At 40.7% G+C, this 23,005-nt stretch overlaps 2 protein-coding genes across 2 annotated transcripts in view; both read right to left on the bottom strand.

Annotated features, from left to right (window-relative positions):
- Nucleotides 1-1,708, bottom strand: part of LOC140927737 (glyoxal reductase-like) — a 7,754-nt gene extending 6,046 nt beyond the window's left edge. The window contains exon 1 of the mRNA XM_073377421.1: nucleotides 1,439-1,708. Within this exon, the coding sequence (XP_073233522.1) occupies nucleotides 1,439-1,707 (269 nt within the window). The 5' untranslated portion in view covers nucleotide 1,708. The remainder of the gene's footprint in view (nucleotides 1-1,438) is intronic.
- A 1,808-nt stretch (nucleotides 1,709-3,516) lies between these two features.
- LOC140927736 (microfibril-associated glycoprotein 4-like) lies at nucleotides 3,517-23,005 on the bottom strand. The gene is made up of 5 exons (XM_073377420.1): nucleotides 22,894-23,005; nucleotides 19,808-20,070; nucleotides 18,934-19,048; nucleotides 18,237-18,617; nucleotides 3,517-4,392 (listed from the first exon to the last, which is right to left on the bottom strand). The coding sequence occupies exons 1-5, from the start codon at nucleotides 22,982-22,984 to the stop codon at nucleotides 4,127-4,129; spliced, it is 1,116 nt and encodes a 371-aa protein (XP_073233521.1). The 5' UTR covers nucleotides 22,985-23,005; the 3' UTR covers nucleotides 3,517-4,126.

Raw genomic sequence — 23,005 nt, 5'->3', positions numbered from 1 at the left:
AATGAGACACAGGCATTCAAAAACTCCAAAATTTAGTAAGAAATACATAGACGTCTGATAAATGTGTTTGGCAATCCATACATCTCTTAGTAAATTTTGAAAACTTGAGAATTTTGTAAAGCTCTGCTCTTTCTGAATATGTGGGTTTTGTGTTAATAATTGCAGAATACAGGAAATCATGCCCAACCTCCCTTGGTTTGAAAATATAATGAGTTAACACAACAGGGCCTGGTTCCTAAAAGGCAGATTTTCTAATCCATGATTAAATTTTCTTTGGTTTTTGTATTTTGCCTTCTTGTGTATTGCTTAAAGTAACACTTAAGGTTATCATTACTGTATCTCAGAGTAAAGGCTCAACACCATTTTGTAAACTCAAATTACACACTCTTAGACAAGAAAACCTTGCTCAAAATTTGGCCTGATCCTGGGTTTAACTTAACCATCTTTTGAGGAACCAGACCCTGGACGGTAGAAAGAGGAGGAGGGCAATTTAACGTCTATGTGTGACAAACGTTACTGGGCTATTTCTTGCCTGTTTTGTCATGATCTTCACTAAACAATAATATTTTCTGGTCTTTTACAAAAAAGATATGTTTGACATAGTTCATACAGAATTTGTTGGGAAAAATCAAGGACTTTTCAAGGACTAAAATCATTTTTTCAAGGACTCGTTTTCCCCAATAACATGAAGTAAAGACTTTTAAAATGCATAGGTGGGGGAGGGGGGGGGGGGGAGTCGGTTATTGCAATACCTTACTTCATTAAGGCATGGTTCCTGGGGTACTTCAAATAACTGAAAATGAACTATGCCGGGAACACTGAAATCATATAAAGAAAAAGCACTCATGATCACCAAGAAAATGTTTGTGTATTGTTGTGCTTTCAATCATTCCTTGTTTGCACAAAACAGGTTTTTTTCTTTTTTTTACGATCAAAGCTACTTTTATTCAAGTAGCTTTCAAAATTATTCAAGGACTTCTGTGGAAAATTCAAGGACTTTTCAAGGCACGTGCGAAAAACGGTTTGACGGAAAGTGAAGTTTGGCGGAAAGTTCTTTCAAACAACGTTATTGTAACGTTGTAACACACGGTTCTCTCCCGTCCTATTGCATAACTTCACTATATCACTCTAAATTCGAGATTGCTCCAAAACTCTCAATCTAAGAAAACGTTTATTTATTATACGAGAAAAATTTAAAGCAAATCGTACGATAAGAACCCTTTTTTTCTCTTATTTCCACAGGCAGTTTGAATTTACGAGAACAAAATCTTATTCTATAATTTGTTTGAATTTTTTTTCTCAAAATAAGAAATCTAAGAGGACACTTCATGCAACGGTAATCAGATGTTCTCGGAAGATTTACACGATGTCCCTTACTGTTCAGTATTCTCTTTAATCACATGATCGAGTGGTTCACAACGCAATGCTACATGCTTACCCGTAGAGAGCAGCTGTATCAATCATTCGGTATCCGTTCTGCAGAGCAAACTTCACCGCCCCTTTTCCATCATCACCCAAAGCCTTGAACACTCCAAGACCGAAGAGAGGCATTTTATAGCCATCGTTTAAAGTGACTTTGCTCTGCAAGCCTTCTCCATCTACGGCCATTCTTGTAAGGTCCTTTATTTGTAAAACTGGCAATCCAATTTTTAGGTGAAACCTTTGTAGCAAAAGCTTTTTCAAAAGGCGTAGATTTGTGGCAGGCATTCGCAGGCATTAAAACGCCTCACTAGTCTTGTGGTACTCCGCTGGTCACCGAGCGCTCTTGTCATACAGGACCGTCTTGGATTCCAGGAACTGGATTGCGGATTCTTTGTCAAAAGAACTTCTATTCCGGATTCCAATCGTATTCCTTGAGCTGAATTCCGAATTCCAATATTCCGGATTCCATAAGTAAATATTTCCCGGATCTCGGCAATAGGAGCACACACACACACTAGGCTTCTTGGATAAATTCTGCCGGTAGAATTTCTAGCAGAATAAGCGATTTTTGAGGCGAGCATTCTGCCGGCAGAATAAGGCATTTTCGAGCAGAATAAGGGAAATCAGCGGCACTAATGATATGCATACTTCAGTGGTAAGAAAAGTTTAAAACTACAGTAAAAAACAAACGGAAAAATAAGCCTTGTGAATAATTTGATTAGTTAAAAGCTACAACGCACTCACATTAAACTCACATTACGCATAATGATTTATCCAGTTAGTTTTTAGGAGTAAGGCCCAGGTTTCCCTTCTACATTTGCAAAAAAAAACTGAATACGGCCCGGAGGGCCTAAAATTTTTTCGGATACCGAACAGAATTCGAGCAGAATAAGGGTGTCCGACCAGAATTTTGAGCAGAATAAGCGATTTTTTCGAGCACTGCCGGCATGCAGAATAAGTCCTTTTATGAGCAGAATTTATCCTAGCGTAACACACACGCGATCACGATAGGTTAATATATGATTGTAGAGAATTTGACGTTTGGATAGAGGCCGGTGTGCCAGAGGCTATCATTGACTGGAGTACGGGTTATTTTGACAAAATTTCATTATTTGTTTATGCTAACTTAGAAGAACCGTTTCAGGAGGGAAAAGGGAGCAGAAAAAACACTGCAGACCAAGAAAGTGTTACTTCCACCACGGGTGTCTCCGTCCCAAAGATGAAGCCACCGTTTTCACTCCACTACCAAGAAAAGGTCCCTTTTTAAACACCCCCACTTTGGAGGACGTTTCCTAACGGCATGCTGACCGTTCAAAGAGGGTATTTTCAGTTGCCTTCAAGATAAATGGAACTGATCATTTTCTAGCCAGAACTAAGCGGAATATATGCAAAATCTACTGGATTTTAAACCTGCTATGGCGTCCGCATATAAGATGGTCATTAACTATACAGGGGTACCCAACAAAGCAGATTTCCTCCTAAATGCATTGAAAACACTTTTTAGGCTACCCAGAGTACTTTTAGATGTCTAAAAATGCATTCTAAGCGAAGCTATAAAATTTGTATATGTTCGGTCATCTTAGGGGAACTTGATTCTTTTAGAAATCACTGAGCTCTTCAAAATTTATTTACCAAAAAGTTTAGATCCAATTTTAAAACGTTAAAACGTTTTACAAAAGTGAGAATTTTTCTGATTTATCTCCCCATCACATTTTCGAACCCAGAAATTTTAGTCTTTCTTTGTCCACGAAAAATAGCCTAACCTTGGAAATGAAATATAAAAAATTAAACTTCAGAAAATCGTAGGAAATCTATTAGATAAGAGCTTGCAGAAATTTCCTCAATGGTCGAAGAAGATGTAAAATCAAGGTGTATGAGCACACTGTAACCTTACAATAGGGCTGACAATTATAAACGCAACTAACAAGGTAAGACAGAAACGCATGTGGCATTTGAATGGTGTTTCACCTGCATTTTTATTGTAATTTCAGCTTAAAATGAACACATATGTGATATACAACTTGCTGAAAAGCGCAAAAAGTGCACCGAATTTCTAGCAAGAAAAGCAAAAAAAATAACATTCTTCCACCCGAAAAATTTGAAAGTCTCGCCAGCAACAATTCAAAGCACAGACCAAGCACATCTATCCCTATCACCAGGTCTGGCAAGAGATTACCGGCAGAAAAGATTTAGTTAAAAGCAAACAATAAAGTTTGAAAAAAACTATCATTATAGTATGCTACATGCTAACGGCGCAACTTTATTTCATTATGGGAGGCAGGTTTCTGAAACTAGAAATGCGCGTCTTATGTAAGCGACGTATCTTATCCGAGACGCGTCGTTTTATTTTACATTTATGTTTTTGTATAAATGGCCTTCAGCGTTTCACTACTGTACATTAATCAATTCAGATACAGTTTATAAACAATTATGGAACTATACTATTTAGTTGCTTAACACTTAAGACTAGCCTGGGCGCAACAGACGTTATTTGGGTCATCCAGGCGGGTTTTGGGTTGCGAGCACCAGAGCCCTTCTGAGTGCCCTCAATAACGCTTGTTACATGTTCAGGCTACATATAAAACTATCAGCGGAGTCTTGAATGTGACAAGTGGCGTTATCGTGGTGACATCTTTAAAACGGAAATCTCCATAGTAGTTGCTTTGTCCCTTTGGTGTCTGTATACAGGGCTCAACTGTACGGATTAGGCTTCTACTGGTTTGATTTTCATTTCAGCCTGTTTGGCGGAGTAATGATAGCCTTTCCAGTGCAACCAGTTTACACCGTTGGCATAAGAGGAGTGATTCCCATTAAGATAGCGACCATTTAAGTTGGAGTGGTGACAGCTATTGTACCACCAGGCTCCCTCAAATGCAATGGCACAGCTCCTGCCAAGATCTTGGTCATTGTCTTGATCTTTGGTGGAGAACGGCATATTATGATGCCATGTAAGAGAGTCACCAGCAGTTCCTAAAATTATAAATAAAAATCTCATTTCTTACCGTAAACTTTTATTAATGGTCCTAAATAACCTTTCTTTAGACATTTCGGCGGGAAAGTGAGAGAGTAGCAGCACTCCAAATAAGTAAAACGGGCATTTTTACCGTTACAAATAGGGCATTTAACCTTAATTTTGCTACAGTCTACTTATCACACTCTTCAATCTTTAGTTATTTTATCTGAACATTGACTTGGCGTAATTTTTCCTTGTAAGTAAAGGTAAACGGGTGAAACTTTCTAGTCTACACGGTTGCTCCGGAAAAAACCTGAATTAAATACAAAATAAAGTGTATCTCGATTTCTTCAGCAGAGTCCCAGCCAAGTTACTGACTGGAGAGTTTTCTACTCCAGCCAGTTCCATTAGTTATCATCACTTCTATCATAATAGTTACACTTTAGACGGCTCACATATAGAGCGTTTCACAGGACGAAATGACGTGTTTCCATATTTTGTAAACTCGACGGAAACGGGAAGTTTCTTATATCCGTCAAGTTTCCGTATCAAACCAAGCACATTTGTTTTTTGCCCTGTCCGTTTTAAAAAGAGATCAATTCCATTTAGCAAAATTTTATTCACACAAAAAGAAATGTCAGTAAGATTGGCTGATCGATTCAGAATAAATGGGGTTTGCACTAGCTAGCTTTTTCTCAGTCGTCGCCTTGGTAGGACCAGTTGACCAAGTAAACTCTTTTCAGCCACATGACCTCTAGTTGTATACCTCACCATCTCACTTAATCCTTTTACTGATGTTTCGATTATATTCGGTTGAGTTACCCTATGACATATTTGTAAGCAGTTTACCAGCTCTCTGCGGATGGAGTAACCTGGGACAGCTATTCAAAAAAGGTACCTGCAAAAGGCAAGACTTTTTGAGAATTTTGATCAAGTTTTAAGTGGCAAAACGAGATCAGATTGAGTTCTCTTTGGGCAAAGATAAAAGGCACCGGCCTGTCGAACAACGAGCTAAGAAACTACATTATTTTACAGAGCCAGGATGGACGATTCTTTCGCCTGAAGCTTTGTAAGTTGGTTAACATGTTTCACACACTTTCTCCCTAGCATAATAAGAACAGGCTTCTTTATTTGTCGTCTTCTCCCGACACTTGCCACTTGACATTTAAAAGTAATTTGCGTTAATCAGAGGCTTGGAATCAGGAGCTGCTAAAGGCTTGCAAGAGACCATATATGGTCTTTTGAGCATGGTCAGCAGAAAAGTACAATAGCAGTTTACAGTACCAAGTGCAATAACAACTGCCGTGATGACAGGGTTTTGTCCATTGAAAAATGTAAAGGACAAGACATAAGAACAATACCTTTCATTGATTTCGTGATTTTCATGCTTTGATCTTAGTTACTAGCGTAGTTACAATGTTTACCTGATTTTCTATTGGTTTTGTAATGAGATATTTCGGCGTCCCCACGCGGGTATAAAAGCGCGCGTTAGCGTCCTTTTGGGCAGGAAAAGTCAAGTAGAATTCGCGTCGTGACATCGTTTTGTGATTTGTCTTAACCTTTGGTACAAGCGGGACCGATATGTAAGTGATTTCTTTTGTTATATTGTTTAGTTTCGTTCTTTAGTCAGTGGTTAAAAGTACACGAATGTTACTGTACAAGTATACAGATTTAAGCTTAATTGATTTATAGCGGGGCTCCCGCGCGCGCGAAGCGCGCGTGGGACAGAGCCCCATACTCATAGAATATGGTCAACCTCTTTTCGTTTGGTTGTCACGTGACTGACCGAGCGTACGTACGTACGTACGCGTCTACAGACTGTACGGGTAGGGTAGGGGAGACTATGAAAAGGAAGGGAGGGGTGTCTCAGGTGTGTCTTGGCAAACCCATATCTTTTATATTGGCCATTAACAATATGGTCAATTGACAGCTGTCAAAACAGGATAGCCACTGACCAGTATCACATTGCCATATCGGGAGCTCATGTGTCAACTCATCAAGGTGACGTGATTAATTTGGAAGCTGTCCGCTGACCAGTTGTTTTACTAGCTCGCAATCAATGTTCAATCTCATACTTTCTAGCTAAATTGAGAGCACAGGAAAACTGATAATGCACACGTCCATTGGACATCAATGTTGTGATCAATTGACAGCTGTCAAAACAGGGTATCCGCTGACCAGTATCACTTGACCGTATCGCGGGCTCAGGTGTTGACCCATCGAGGTCGAGTCTTTTTTTGAAGTTATCCGCTGACAAGTTACTAGTTTTCAAATGATCGCAGGCTCAAGTTTGATTGTTTTTTAATTCATATGAAATATGTTTTGTTTTTGTGCCGCGCAATTAAAATTTTGATTTAAAACTGACCTAGGACGCGAAAATTCAGCCAGCTGCTACAGGCAGGGAAGGCAGTTGCTTTTGACTTTGATCACCATGGTTACGCGTTGGTCACGCTCTACGTCCAATTTTTACGCTCTGATTGGTCAAAATTTGACAGGTGAGCTCATGCGGAAAATTTATGCAGCATCAATCAATCAATCAATCAATCATTTATTTTAACACGTTTCGTCAAAGAGCTAAAATACGAACGTGTATAAATAAAATCTATAATAACTACAGCTATATAATATTATTCAATTTTAAAAACAACTCAATAAATATATACATATAAAAAACTTGGTAATAAAAACATAAAATATAAAAAGCTAAAACCGACTAAAAAGTCACATACTAAAAACGTGACTAGGAAAACTATAATACTCGTTCTAAAACAGTTAAAGGCTACAATCGTGCACTATAAGACGCGTTCTAAAAAGCTACAGTCGTGCAATTTACTTCTGAAGTCATTAGCATCTCTTGAAAGACGCACTTGAGAAGGCAAACTGTTCCATCACTTAGCTAATGAATAAGTGAAAGAATTCTTCTTAAATTTAAGATTAAAGTTAGGTAATTCCAAATTCAAGCCCTGGCCTCTTAGCCTATACGGTGTATGCCTGTATTTAAAAAGGCTTCCAATATAAGTAGGTCCCGTACCATTTAAGCAGTTAAAAAGAAGTATTAATGCCTGGTGTAAGCGCCTACAATAAAAGGATTTCATGCTAGCCGTAGTGAGCAGCTCGTCGTATGACATTGACTTGTTGTGCCCGATTAATGTTCTCAATATATAACAGTTGCCATCTTCGAGACGGTTGCGTTGACCCGTACCTATGCCTACAAACAAAGGACTGCAGTATTCGAGATGAGGTAATATAAATGCTTTATAAAGTTTTATCATTGCATCATGAGGAAGAAAACGCCTTATTCTTCTCAGTGCAGAGGCCTTCGCGTAGACTTTCTTTAGTTGATCTGATATGTGTTCTCTATAGGATAGGTCCTTGTCTAGAGTAACTCCGAGAATCTTAATAGATCGGAGAAATTCTATTCTAGCATTATTAAGAAATAAAGAATAACGATAGGCACACGGTCCGACAGATAATGCTTGAGTCTTAGTACTGTTCACTGTTAAATGGTTAGACTCAAACCACGACGAAAGAGTCTGAAGATCTTTGTTGAAGGAAAATTCTAGAATGGTGGGAGATACATCAGACAGGTAGGCAGTCGTGTCATCAGCGACAGCCGCAATGAGACATTAGGAACACAGAAATTCAAGTCATTAATGAATATGTTGAACAGCAACGGCCCCAATAGTGAACCTTGAGGAACGCCAGATTTAACTGTTTTGAAGTTAGAGCATACGCCTTCTAATCTGACACATTGTTGACGACCTAACAGGTAGGTGGACATCAGTTCCAAGGCATGAGGAGAAAAGCCATAGGCCTTCAACTTCGCGAGCAGAAGGCTGTGGTTTATGGCATCAATCTTGAACCTTGTTTACTTTGACAGCTGAAGCTGACAGAGTTTTGTGTCAACTTGTGATGTTTTTAACTGTGTTTTTCCACTCGATGCACAAAATGGAATTCAGCTGCCATCGGGAGTCTTCTGGTATTCGTGGCTAGTTGGTTTTTGGTTGAGAAATTAATACATTACTTGTCAAAGTCGGAAATCCGATTTCAGATGGCATCGATTTCGCTTTTCACCTTGCTTGATGCGTAAGGGTTGAAAAGTCTGAAGCGATACTGGCCTTCCTTGATACCTTTCAGGAGCTGCATCTCGAATGGTAAGCCTCAGTAATTATTGTGTTTGATGTTTGTTTTTTTATATCTAATTTAATGAAGTCGAGCGCAGTTTATGCGGCTACGTAGTTTATGCACGTTTGTAAGATTTGAGACAATTTGATACGACCAAGAATCATGTTTGATATAAGCTTACAGAACTTTAAAAAGCCTTTAGACATTTTCTCACCGCAAATAGAAAGAAAACGGTCCAAAGAACATTTAGTTATAATTCTGGCGGTAAAAGAAAGCTTTGAGCGATTTTCTTGCCTCGAGTTCATCTTTGAAAAAAGTAAATACCGGCAAGCCGGCTTAAAACATAAACTTAAGCTTGAAGCTTGAAGACTCAGGCTTTTTAGAGACACTTTAATACTTTCTTCGTCAATGAAAAATGTTGTCTCTGTATATGTTTCACCGAATTATATTTCTTTTATTGATTTTTGGTAGTCTCTCTTGTAATTTTAATCGCCGTGCCGTTTGTTTTCAATCGTTCAGTGAACATCGCTTTCAGGACTACTCACAGTGCCGCGGCTATCAAACCGGCGCTTTTAAAGATTACACATCGATAAAACAATTTAATAAAACCAGAAACTCATTAGGGGTTTCTGATAAAACTGAATAAACATAATAATTTCTTTATTATGTTGTAGCTTAAGTCTAGTATGTTCCTTCAAACACTCGCTACAGTTCGCACTGCAAAAGTGAGAACCGGCTGGCCGTATATGATTTTGGAAATTTTTTTAACGGTTTGAAAAGCCCACGCGTGCTTCGATCCTCCTGAATATTGAATGAGTGCAATTTGAGTTGCAAAATTGTGAAATACTGCATTCTGTCCGAGGTCTGTATGATAAAAACAGTACCTCTGTTTCACCTCAGATGTGATGTATAAATGGTATAAAAGGTTGGTTTACACGTGCACGCACCGGGATTTGTTGGCAAGATTTTGTAAAGTAAACCTGTCGAACGCAAAAAAAAACGGCCTGATTTTTTTTGCAGGCTTAATTAATCTTACGGTGATCAAGAGCCATTATGGCTCCTAAATGTGATCGAAGATGATTGCTATTTTTTGGGTGTACATATGAGGCTATCAACTTGATGTAAGATTTTGTTCACTCTTGGGCTGTTTGCAAATTATTTTTCTCTAAAATCACTTAGCCTTTCCCTCAAAAGTCACATGAATGTGCTATGTGCTCTAAAGTTAACTGAATTGTGGAATACAAGTTTATTGTTTGATTTAAATTATAAATAAATTAATGGGAACCTCGCTTTTAGCCCTGGCTAAATCTATATATTAATTGTTTCATGAGCGAAAATAAAAGCGGATTTGAACGCCTGTTAGAGCGACGCCCACAATTTTGCTTTTTAGTACAAGAATTAAGATCAGATTTATGGAATTAATGTCTAATTTCAGTCTATGTAGCCTTTAAGTAGATTTAACCGTCTTGTTATCGACCTAATCATTATAAAATCGCTTTATTACCGTTTTCAAGCTTTTGTTTGTTGATTACGCGTCTTTTGTCTCGGTAGCCTGCAAAACAGGCGTATTTTGGGGCGGGATCCATGAATTGTTTTCAGGAATGACGTTGTCCCGCCATCTTGGACGTAAATACTACCAGAGAGTTGGGACGAGTCAAAAAGTGTTTTTAAGGGAGAGGTAGATGGGTTTAAAATAGGGGAGGGGGAGGGGAGGGGAGGGGAGGGGAGGGGACGAAAAAATACGGCGTTTTCTCCTCTCTCCTCCCCGCCCCTCCCCCTTCCACCGCCCCTCCCCCTTAGTCTTTTTCGTTGCTTTTCAAGATGGCGGCCACGATCAATGTACCTCTGAGTTTTCGTTAAAAAACGCCTGCTCTGCAGGCCCCTTCCCCCTTCCACCGCCCCTCCTCCTTAGTCTTTTTCGTTGCTTTTCAAGATGGCGGCCACGATCAATGTACCTCCGAGTTTTCGTTAAAAAACGCCTGCTCTGCAGCCGGCCACGATCAATGTACCTCCGAGTTTTCGTTAAAAAACGCCTACTCTGCAGGCCCCTCCCCCCTTCCACCGCCACCCCCTTAGTCTTTTTCGTTGCTTTTCAAGATGGCGGCCACGATCAATGTACCTCCGAGTTTTCGCTAAAAAACGCCTGCTCTGCAGGCGCCAAATTGATAGAGATTTTTGTATTGTTATTTCAGTTCACGGTCAATCTTTGGTCCATAGATTTCGGTCTTTGGAATTTGGAATTAAATCATCGTTAACCGTCACCTTTGGTTTTCCGTGGTTTTCTTGTTTTGCCGACCCGTAAAATAGTCCCTTATCTAACCTGCTGCGATACACCCCTCGAAGTTTCGTTTCTTGTTTGTTTGTTTGGGTCGTCGCCAGCCACAGTAAAATATCGCCAGTCTTGTTTGCCGATGGTTATGAACATTTGTTGAACATTGCTTGAACTTTTGAAACTTTATTTGATGGCCTTATGAGTGTCTTTAGCGTCGCATACCTTCGTTACCATACGCCGACACCTACCCGAGATAATGCGCCAAAACAAACACATCCGGCGTCAAAGAGCGTAACAAGCGTCACATCTTCCATTTCGAAAACTGAAGCTCCACGCACAAGAAAAATGACGGAAAAAGGAAAAGCTTACCAATTAGGGATTAAACAAGCTAACCGTGATTGTGCGCTTGCGAAACTGAAAAGGCAGATAGAGAAGATCAATATAATGCGTGACTTACCTGAGACAACAATTGAACAATTAGCCTCAGAGAGGGATTATTTAGATCGCTTGAAAGATGAGTTTAATGACGCGCAAAAGGCGTACGATGATTTGTTGGAATCGCCAGAAGAAAAAGACGCCTCCTACCAATGGTTCGGTATCCGTGATCGAGAGTTTACTGAATGTAGGATAAGAATCTGCGAGCGCATTCAGGCACTGGAGAAAATATCCACTCGACTCCCATCCGAGAAGTCCAGGCACAGTAGGAAGTCGTCTGTCAGGTCTTCTCGATCTTCCTCGTCTCATCAAATTTCTCTTGCCTTAGTCGATGCAGTCGCTAAAGCAGCGAAGTTACGAGCCGAAATGGAACTTTTCGATAAAGAAAGAGAAATACATTACATCTTGAAAAGGAAGTGGCTATTGCGAATGCCGAAGAGGATGCAATTAGAAGAATAATAGATGAAGACAAACTAAGGAAGAACACAAAAGCGTGAAACAAGATCTCAAACCAGGCAAGGGTGCCGAAAGGTTTTTAAGAATGAGAGAGATTTTCCTGTGGACCCGAACGATCCTCCCTTCGTCCCAAGTAACTTACCATAGTCTCCCGAGATTCTGCGACCAGAACCGTTTTTCTCATCCTCGCCGTAACCAGTTAGTCCAGATATCAGCGCTACTATGCGCGAAATAGTTAACTATCAAGCAAAACAAGCAGAGTTAAGTTCGATGATAATAAGTCAGGAGAAGACTACCCATATTCCAGTAAAAGAGCCGCCTATCTTTTCTGGAGATCCATTCGAGTATCCAGCGTTTGTAACTGCCTTTGACTCCATCATTTCCGCTAATGTGTCCTTGGACAGAGATCGTCTCTTCTTCTTAGACAAGTACACTAAGGATAGGGCGAACGAAGTTGTGAAAGGATATCTAGCTATGAGCTCGGACAGCGCTTACAAAGAAGCCCGGAAACTGCTTGACCACCGGTTTGGAAATCCAGTGAATGTGGCAGAAGCGTATAAGTCTAGCCTTAGAAAATGGCCGCAGATCAGTGACGGAAATAGTAGTGGTGTCCAGGAGTTCTCTGCCTTTCTTGTGCGATGTGAAGAAGCGATGAAAACAATGAAGTCTATGGGAGATTGACTCAACACAAACACTCCTTCAGATCAGTGCTAAGCTTCCTTCCTATTCTGGCATTAAGTCGTGTAGGCACGCCCATGAAGCACAAACGGAAAACAAAGAAGATTATCACCTCTAGCGACTTCGTAAAATTCGTTAAGGAAGAAGCAGAACTAGCGAACGACCCTATTTTCTCACCAGACGCGCTAAAAAAAGAAAGAAATAAGACGGTGACAGTAAACCAACCGACGTTCGGACGGAAAATTCGACCAAAGAGCAAAGGCGTTGACGGAGCTAGCGAAACGTCCCTTGCGACCGGAGGCTTGCCCATGGAATCAAAAATCGCCAGTGAGAAATCGCATCAGCCCTGTACTCTCTGCGAAGGCCAGCACTCACTCGTTAAATGCAGCAGTTTCTTGAAGAAGTCAGCAGACCAGCGCAGTGATGTCATTCGTGAAAAGGGACTTTGTTACGGCTGCTTTAAAAGGGGTCACATGTCAGCGGGTTGTCTAAAAAGATTCACTTGTGAAGAATGCGGAAGGCTCCATCACACACTCCTCCATCGGGTAAAACTCAAATCCAGCAACCCACAGCCAGACACAAAAGCAAAATCGAGCGTTCTTCAACCGAAGAAGAAAGAGCCTCAAAGGGAAGCCAGGAGTGAAAGCAAGCCAGCTCCCGAATCATCAAATTCCAACGCGATTAGCGCGGCACACAGCTCAGTCCCGGGCAACGCAAGCTTGATCACCAATTGTCGAATAGTCAATGGTCGATCTGTTTCACAAGGCTAATCCCGAAAAGCAAATAAAGGTGTACGCACTCCTAGACGATGCAAGTGACACGACCTTCGTTACCACCCAAGTGAAAGAGAAACTCGACATAGAGGGTGTTCAGACCAGTTTGAACCTTAGTACCATGCTTGGTCGTGAAGTGTTGGAAGTAGAAAGAACCGATGGTCTAATTGTACAAAGACTTGACGGACATGTCCAAGTTGAGCTACCTAAAGCGTACGCCAGAGAAAGCATTCCATCCAGACGAGGCCAAATCCCGACACCGGAAGTTGCGGATAAGTAGCCGCACCTTCAGAGAATACGCGATAAACGACGCAGAAATTGGCTTGTTGATTGGTTGTAACTGTCCCAAGACAATCAAACCAAAGGAGGTTATACATGGCACAAGTGAAGATCCTTATGCGATTCGCACTTTGTTAGGATGGTCTATCGTGGGACCTGTCGCAACCTCAGACAGCTCGTTGGAAGACCACGTCCTGAATTCCACATGCCATCGCACCCTAGCGAGAGAGAGAGTTCCCGGAGATCGTGAGGGCCGATTGAGTTTCTTGCTTAAAGGAAAAACAAAGGAGTTGATAAATCCATATGCGATCAATCAGATGTTCGAACTAGATTTCCCAGATCACGAAAACAACGGAAGGCATGGTTTGTCTAAAGAGGATAGACGATTTCTGGAAATAGTCGAGCAGGGAATTCATCAGTGCGAAGACGGCCATTACGAACTTCCGTTGCCATTGAAAACCGAGCGCATCGAACTGCCTGATAATAGAGAGACAGCTCTCCGCCCACTTAATCACCTGAAACGAAGATTTCAAGCTCCAAAGGGACAGAAATATAGAGAGGACTATATGAACGTTATGAAAAATATCATTGAAAATGGCTATGCAGAGAAGGTACCAAACATGCACAAGTCAGAAAGGAGCAATGTCTGGTATATCTCGCACCACGGCGTCTACCATCCAAAGAAACCCAAATAAAATTCGCGTAGTTTTTGATTGCTCGGCGGAACATAGAGGCGAATCTTTAAACAATCACCTGCTTCAAGGCCCTGACTTGACAAACAACTTAACCGGGGTACTATGCCGCTTTCGAGAAGAATCCATCGCCTTTATGTGCGACATAGAAGCCATGTTTCACCAAGTCAGAGTAGACGAGAGCCACAGAGATTTACTTCGATTCCTCTGGTGGGAGGACGGTGACGTCACTAGAGAACCAGAAGAATATAGAACGGCCGTTCATTTGTTTGGAGCCACTTCATCGCCGGGGTGTGCAAATTTTGCTTTGAAGTCAACTGCGAATGACTATGAAAGTGAATTTGGTGTTGCTGCCGCAGATTGTCTTCGAAATGACTTCTACGTTGATGACGGTCTCAAGTCTGTTCCCTCAATCGATGAAGCTGTAACGCTCATTTCAGATGTGAAGCAAATGTGCAAGAGTGGAGGTCTCAACCTTCATAAATTCGTGTCGAATAGTAAAGACGTCATCAGAAGAATACCAGAGTCAGATAAAGCAGATGGCGTTAAAGAGCTCGATTTGGACCTCGATTCGCTTCCCTTAGAACGTGCTCTTGGTGTGCAGTGGTGTATTGAGTCTGACTGCTTTCAGTTTAACTTCGTCTTACAGGACAAGCCGTGCACTATGAGAGGAATACTTTCTACGATAAGTTCGATTTTTGACCCACTTGGCTTCGTTGCTCCGCTCTTGTTAGACGGGAAGTCAATACTTCAGGAGTTATGCCGCCTTGATGTAAGTTGGGACGACCCGATACCTGACGATGTAAAGATCAAGTGGGAGAAGTGGAGAGCAGACCTGTTAAATTTGCAGCAAATTTCACTTTCGAGATGTTTCAAGCCCGAGAACTTTGGTCCTGTTGTGCGCACTGAACTCCACCACTTCTCAGATACAAGCGTAAAAGGCTACGGTCAGTGTAGTTATTTGAGAATGATTGATGAGCAGCAAAGGATTCACTGCACCTTAGTCGTGGGAAAATGGAGAGTTGCCCCCCTGAAACCTGTAACCGTAACGAGACTGGAACTCACCGCCGCTGTTTGTTCTTTGAGGATTAGCAAGCAGTTTCGTCGGGAATTGAGTTATCACATTGACCAAGAGTACTTTTGGACAGATAGCAAAGTGGTCCTTGAATACATAAGGAATGAAAATAGGCGATTCATGTATTCGTGGCTAACAGAGTTCAAGAAATTCAAAATAGCACTTCAGTTGAACAGTGGAACCACGTCGAATCAAAACAGAACCCTACAGATGAGGCTTCGCGAGGTGTAAAGTCTCAAGAGTTGTTACATTCTCGTTGGATCAACGGACCTGCCTTTCTTTGGAAGACTGAAGACCAGTGGCCAATAAACCAGGATCACAGTGAAGGTACCTTTGATCTCCAGAATAACGACCCCGAAGTCAAGAAACATGTTACCATGGCAACCACACAAATCGATTCAGAGAAAGCAAGCCTGTGTGAGAGAGTGAGGTATTTCTCTGACTGGTATCGCGCGAAACGAGCAATCGCTCTGTTTACACATTACGTAAGAAGTTTAAGAGCGCGAGTACAGAAGAAGCATTGTAAAGAAGAATTGACACGAGAAGTAAAAGTCACTGAGTTAGAGAGCGCAGAACGCGCTATCATTCGTGCAGTACAGTTAAGCGCATTCGAGGACGAGTTAGACGTCTTGAAGCAGATAAAGCGAAAGAATCCGGACCCTAACAGTAGAGTCTTTGCGCAACAGAGGAAATCTAACATAAAGACTTACAGCTCACTGTACAAGCTCGATCCTTTTGTTGATGATAATGGAATTTTGCGAGTCGGTGGACGTCTCAGACGTGCAGGTCTCTCAGATGACATGAAGTTTCCTATCATACTACCAAGAAATAGCCACGTTACCACGCTTATTGTCAGGTATTTTCATGAACGCACAAGTCACCAAGGCAAGACCATGACGCTCAATGAAGTACGATCGAATGTATTTTGGATAATAAGTGGTTCAGTTGTAGTCAGTAGCATTATCTCGTCCTGTGTCAAGTGCAAGAAACTACGTGGAGCAGTTCAAGAACAAAGAATGTCAGGCCTCCCAGAAGACCGTTTAGAGACTGCCCCTCCCTTTACCTACTGCGCCGTCGACTATTTTGGTCCCTTTATCGTTAAAGATGGCCGGAAGGAGCTGAAGCGTCATGGTGTTTTGTTCACTTGTATGGCTTCGAGGGCTATACACCTTGAAACATCTAACTCCCTCGACACAGATTCATTAATTTTATCAACGCCCTTAGACGATTTATCAGTCAGCGAGGACCCATCCGGCAGCTAAGAAGTGACCAGGGAACCAACTTTGTAGGAGCTCGTAAACAACTTGCACAAGCGTTAGGTGAAATGGACCAAGAAAGAATTAAAGCAAAGCTATTAGAAGAGAAGTGCGATTGGTTTTCCTTCAAAATGAATGTCCCAGCAACGAGTCACATGGGAGGTGTGTGGGAACGCCAAATAAGAACCGTTCGGAGCGTTCTCTCATCGCTGTTAAACAATAATAGGCGACAATTAGACGACGAGTCTCTTAGGACTCTGATTTGTGAAGCAGAAGCGATCGTTAACAGCCGACCCTTGACAGTAATTCAGATTTCAGACCCAGATTCTCCAAGTCCTTTGACCCAGAACCACCTGCTAAAGATGAAGTCAAAAGTTGTTCTTGCTCCACCAGGTGTCATGAAGACGTATATTGCAGGAAGCGTTGGAGGCGAGTCCAACATTTTTTCGAACGAGTCTTGGTCGCGCTGGAGAAAAGAGTTCCTCCTTAGTTTGCAAGAACGTCGGAAGTGGACACGCCCAAGCAGAGATTTACAAGTGGATGATGTTGTAATCATGAAGGATGAGAACCTCCCTTGTAATGCTTGGCCGTTAGCACGTGTATCAGCTGTTTACCCTAGTGCAGATGGGCAAGTACGTAAAGTCCAGGTAGTTCTTGCGGATAGCTGCCTTGATTCCAAGGGAAAGAGAACTTGTCAATTACGGTACTTTGACCAACCGATCCACCAGCTGGTACTGCTGATGCAAGTTAAGAATTAAGCGAGTTCCGGGGGTAATTCCCCGACGAGGAGCCTTGAACATTGAACTGAACTTTGAAAAGAAAACATGATTATATGAACATTAAGTTGATTATTTAGTTGATTTAGTGAAATAATATGATTATTTCAGGGGAGCCATGTAAAGGACAAGACATAAGAACAATACCTTTCATTGATTTCGTGATTTTCATGCTTTGATCCTAGTTACTAGCGTAGTTACAATGTTTACCTGATTTTCTATTAGTTTTGTAATGAGATATTTCGGCGTCCACACGCGGGTATAAAAGCGCGCGTTAGCGTCCTTTTGGGCAGGAAAAGTCAAGTAGAATTCGCGTCGTGACATCGTTTTGTGATTTGTCTTAACCTTTGGTACAAGAGGGACCGATATGTAAGTGATTTCTTTTGTTATGTTGTTTAGTTTCGTTCTTTAGTCAGTGGTTAAAAGTACACGAATGTTACTGTACAAGTATACAGATTTAAGTTTAACTGATTTATAATTGTTTCATGAGCGAAAAGCGGATTTGAACGCCTGTTAGAGCAACGCCCACACTTTTGCTTTATAGTACAAGGATTAAGATCAGATTTATGGAATTATTGCTTAATTTCAGTCTATGTAGCCTTTAAGTAGATTTTACCGTCTTGTTATCGACCTAATCGTTATAGAATCGCTTTATTACCTTTTCAAGCTTTTGTTTGTTGATTACGCGTTATTTGTCTCAGTATCGCCTTTTCGCCAAATTGATAGATATTTTTGTATTGTTATTTCAGTTCACGGTCAATCTTTGGTCCATAGATTTCGGTCTTTGAAATTTGGAATTAAATCACCGTTAACCGTTACCTTTGGTTTTCCGTGGTTTTCTTGTTTTGCCGACCCGTAAAATAGTCCCTAATCTAACCTGCTGCGACACACCCCGCGAAGCCAGTTTTCTAAATTTCTAAGTTTTTAAATTTTGAATAACTGGAACCTCTCAAATAGTAACGTAAACGTTACCCCTTTTTATGGTTTTCATCATTAATGTAGTACAAGAGCCCATTATAGGCTCCTGTGTAGTATTATGCTTACCAGCGTATTGCCCAAGACGTCCCAGCTTGTACTTGCTCTGTTCATCACCAATACCGAAGGAGTCGTATTCAGCGTAAGCTGTTTGGTTTTCGAAGTCTTCCAGGTCTACCCGAAGCCTGCTCTGTTCTTTTGTCAGTCGGTGAATGTATTCTAGTCCGAGCCAAAATTCACCATTCAGATTTCCAAAGCCTCGTTTGTAATCGTCCCAGCCGCGATAAAAATCAACCGAGCCGTCCAGTCTCTTTTGGAACACAGTCCATCCCCCACCGGCTGTTTTTTGGTCACAGTACACATCAAAAGCTCCAGCATTATCAGGGTCGATAGTGTAGACACCACTAGTTCGCAAACCGGCTTCATAGAGCTCAGCACAATTTCTGTAAACTGGAAAACACGAATGCAGTGACAGCGCTTCGAAACCTCAACACTTTAATGCAATATGAAAGACTTGTGACTTAGAAGTTAGTCATATAACCTCGTCATAAATTAGCATAATCTTAAGCAGAAATATTACCTAATTTAAAAAAAAAAAAAAAACCCGCGACTGGGCCAGCATTACTGGTCCACAATCGGTCGTCAACTTCTATCTCGGACTGTTTTCCTTTATCATATTCTTGAAATAAAGCCAAACTTGCAAAAAGTAGTCGGTCAAGTGCCTGATGGCCGCTTAATAGAGGTGACAACAATGGGATGAGAGTACCTTGTTCGCAGTTTTCACCTTTGAAACCAGCTGTGCAAGCGCAAACGTAGTTCTTCTCGGTATATCCCATGTAGCACGTTCCGTTGTTCAGGCAAGGCTGACTGGCACAAAGATTCTGTTAAAAGAAACGCAGCTTCAATGAATTTTTATTTAAATCAGCTTCTCCTAGGCTATGATGAACTACGATTAACCCTATTCCTACTTAAACCTTTCCGTTATTCTTTCGCTGGAATTATGCAATAATTTTAATTCAAACGTAAACGAAAGGAAAAAAATACCGCTTTTGGAACGAAAACATATCCCGCGCGACCGGCAGCCCAAAAAGGCTCGAAAACAAAAACCGAAAGTCGATAATAATAATAATAATGGGCACTTGATGGAAGTTCAACTGCATCTTTTTTTAGTGCCTCAAGTTTTGAACTCTTTTCTTTACTCCCAAAACTGTTCTCTTTTTGGTGTGCGACGTTATTTAGTATTTTTTTTGTAAGTTAGGCGACCGTCGTCGAGCGTCCAATAATACAAACACATAATTATGTATAGCGGAAAAATGGACATAAATTATCCAGGTTTTTAAATTAAAGTGTAATTATGAAAATTCAAAGGGCGGATTGCAGCCAATCCGAAGAGGTGATTTAGAATTTAAAATAAATTATAGGAAATTGCATATACCGCCAACACCGACATTTTTATCATCTTTATCATCAGAAGCTTGGAATTATCATAAATCAACCCCTACATGATAGTGGAAATGGTTCAAAATTCATCTTGACATTATTTGCAACAACAACAACAACAATCTTTTTGTTGACTCGTGACACAATTAAAATTATTACAAGAAAAAAAGTTATATACATTACAAATTTATAGATCATACCTTTGTCCCTCTGTAGATCCAGTCCTTTCTTGGTTTGAGATCTTCTGGGTGCTGCAAGTGATCTGAATTACTGAGTTCACAGGCCATCTTGTTGTTGATCTTTGGACCAATATTATATGAAACACATTCCCTCGCAAGGGCGCATTGGTCTTGGCAGTCTAGGTTTAGTTCCACAGAATGATTTGAAAACACGTGTCCTTCAAGGTAAAACCCTCCGACTGGTGTCAGAAATGTGATGCGTCGGTTGTTTTGTCCGCAGGTTCCTGAAACAGAAACTGATATAATTAAGAGAGAATTTGATTGACTTTATTGCACTGCAATAACGGTATGTATATTAATTAGTAATCACATGATTTTTCTCATGTAATTTGCAAGAAATGCAGAGGGCCTGCAAAATTTTCAAAGACTGCAAATTGCACTCGTCCTAACGGGCCATTTATAATTAGTTCCTGCCCAAAATTTAACCTAGGTCAAGCGCGCGCTTACTCATTATCTTTCCTGCGCTTTTGGTGCCGGAAAATTGACCAATCACAAGTGTTGTGAAGCATAGCAAGTTGCGACGCAAAACATAAAATTGAAAGTTTGTTGCAAATAGTAGAACTCAGGCCTACTTTGCGCGACATGTTGCCGCAACTTGCAACATTGAAATTTGTTGCGTGACAAGTTGGGAGGGAAGGTGGAAATAACAGCAACAACGCTTTTCAACTTGCAATGCAACAATGTTGTGCGACAAGTTGAACGAAAATGTTGCCACTATTACTTGACATTTTAACGGGCCAGTGTAAAAATTTTACTCGCGCTCATTTATAATCCAATTCCATTTTTGTATTAAACCTGCATGAAATGCGTTTTCTTATTCAAAACTATTCAGACCCCGGGGGCATTCAACAAAATTTTATACGGGAAGGCTCCTTCCGATGTTCAACCCTTTACCATTTTAAATACCATTTTTGCTACAAGGGGTACGCTTTTTATGTACCTTTTATTGACAAAATGGTACCCCTTTCACAAATCTAGTTTAGAACGTTAATTTTGTCTCCCTTTTGACTGTCGTAAATGTGCTGGGTTTAAAGCTCTCGTTAATTTTTATAGTTTACTGAAACAAAATATAAAATCGTGTAATGCTAAGCGGAGACGACAACCAAAACGGCCAAAATAAAATCAGTAGGTCTACTTAGGAAAAAAACAACTTTGCCGGGTGCAGCACAATTTCTTTTTTTGTACATTTCTTTGTCGTTGTTTTGCACGACTACAACGTGAAACTTCCAGAAACTTCCTACTAACGCGTTTTATGGAGCAAATGTCGTATGTGTTCCTGGTCCCTTTGTTTTTTTTCACTGCCGCTCATGACCATTTTCACCTCGGTGGCCGCTAGCATTTCTCATTTTCTCACGTACTGCTAGTATAAAAATTTCATAGTTTTCTCACTTCCAACGAAATTGGTCTCCTTTGTTTTTCATCTCTTAGTCTAGCTTTTTCTCTGTAATCCACACCAATGTAGTCATTGAAATTTAGTGGAAAGAAAGAATTGGCTTTGTTGTCTTTGTTGTTTATTCTTTCTAAGGATCCGGGTGGCCATGCCGACTAAAACGCGTGGCAGGTGCTTGAAATGCAAAATTTCATCCCAGCTTACACGAGTGGGTTGAGTTACTTATGGACGAACGTACTGATGATTTTCTTAGACCCAAATTTCTTGGATGTATAGATAACCAAATTTTCTTACCGATGGAACCCCGCTTCGCGCACGCGAGAACTCTGCTATGAATAAATTACAAAACCAGAACAGAAAATGCACCTGTTGGCTCTTTTACCGTCCGAAGTGACAGATTTCCCTCCCGTTTCATATACTTCAACTATAGTGAAATCCCTAGGCTACAAAAGGTGCCCCTTTCGGGCGGAGTCTCCCCGTATTGGTCATTTAATTGGGAGTACCTCGGGGTTTAAACCTTTTCCGCCAGCATCCGCCAGCATTCTAACGTTACTGGGCTTTCTCTTTTAATATTGGGAACCGGGAAAACACCACTAGTGTGTGGCCTTTTCGAGCTTCCGATTTAAAGGCGATTTAAATTTTGTTTACACTCTGTTATAAGATTAGAAAGAACATTGGCGAGTAACATATATCAAGAATGATATTTCAACTCCTGACCAATTGCAGGGGTTGCTTTTCTCGTAAAGCTTTTTGGAAAAAAGAAAAACAAAACAAACAATTAAAAACATTTTTGCTTGTTTTGGAGAACTTGTACTAGTTTTATTACTCAAATTTCGATATCCTTTGCACAGTGGATGTTTTTACGGTGAAAATGCAGTTTAATTACTGCTTAGATAACTGTCCGTTATGTGATGTACTTGAACGCGAAAATTTTAAAGATTCTCCCGTGATGGCAAAATCTCCGTTGAGTGTTAAGTCATATCTACAACTTAACCTAAGCCCGACTGAAAAATTCGCATTGATTTCGTAATATTCTTAAGTTGTTTGTAACTCAGGCTAACGGTTCAGGTGGAGGTTCAATCGTCGGCGCGGTGGACAAAATCTGTCAACTTTTAATCTCCTAGAGATGAAGCGATGAATTAAATTGCGATCTTACAAGCAGGGGCAACCAACGTCAATTTCGGAAAATATGTGTTCGGAAGACGATTTGAGGTCTAGAATTTTCGGAACATTTATTGTAAAATGTCTTGCTTGCCTAGCTTTCCTAGCATTTTCGAACATCTAAAAATTGGTGCAATTGCCCATTTTTAACGGATTTTCACCCTAAAAAGGTCGCCTAGAATTTTCGAGAGTCTTTTTTCTGGCTGAAATTTTCGAAAGGTAAGTTTTGATCCCTATAATTTTCGACAGACGAAAAATTTTTAGGGGATAAAAATATGCCTATCTACCGTTTAAATACTAAAATACGTTTAACAATGCTATGTTTAAGTGGTTTTGAACTATATTCTCATTGTTTGGGTGCCCCTGAACAAAGTCATTTTGTGTATATAATAGCTGAAATAATGGCAAATCTTGATCTTCGCAGCTAAAGACACAAATAAAAAGGTTATAGCTGATGTTGGCAAAGAAAATAGCTAAATCTGTAAACCGGCCTCACCTTCGACGCGAGCAGTTGCAACGTAGTTTAGCCAAGCTCCCCAAACAGCAAAAACCAGCAAGAGCGCTAACACAGCTAAACGACTTGCCATACTGAAGGTCTTGACGGGGAA

This window comes from Porites lutea, chromosome 2 (assembly GCF_958299795.1).
Source record: "Porites lutea chromosome 2, jaPorLute2.1, whole genome shotgun sequence".
In the NCBI taxonomy this organism is placed as follows: domain Eukaryota; kingdom Metazoa; phylum Cnidaria; class Anthozoa; order Scleractinia; family Poritidae; genus Porites; species Porites lutea.
This window is presented reverse-complemented; position numbering and strand designations above follow the sequence as displayed.

Coding starts and splice junctions, on each gene's coding strand:
- LOC140927736 (XM_073377420.1), bottom strand. CDS start 22,984: ATGGCAAGTCGTTTAGCTGTGTTAGCGCTCTTGCTGGTTTTTGCTGTT. Junction 20,071..22,893: donor TGCAACTGCTCGCGTCGAAG/GTGAGGCCGGTT, acceptor TTTCTGTTTCAG/GAACCTGCGGACAAAACAAC. Junction 4,393..18,236: donor ACGTCTTGGGCAATACGCTG/GTAAGCATAATA, acceptor TTATAATTTTAG/GAACTGCTGGTGACTCTCTT.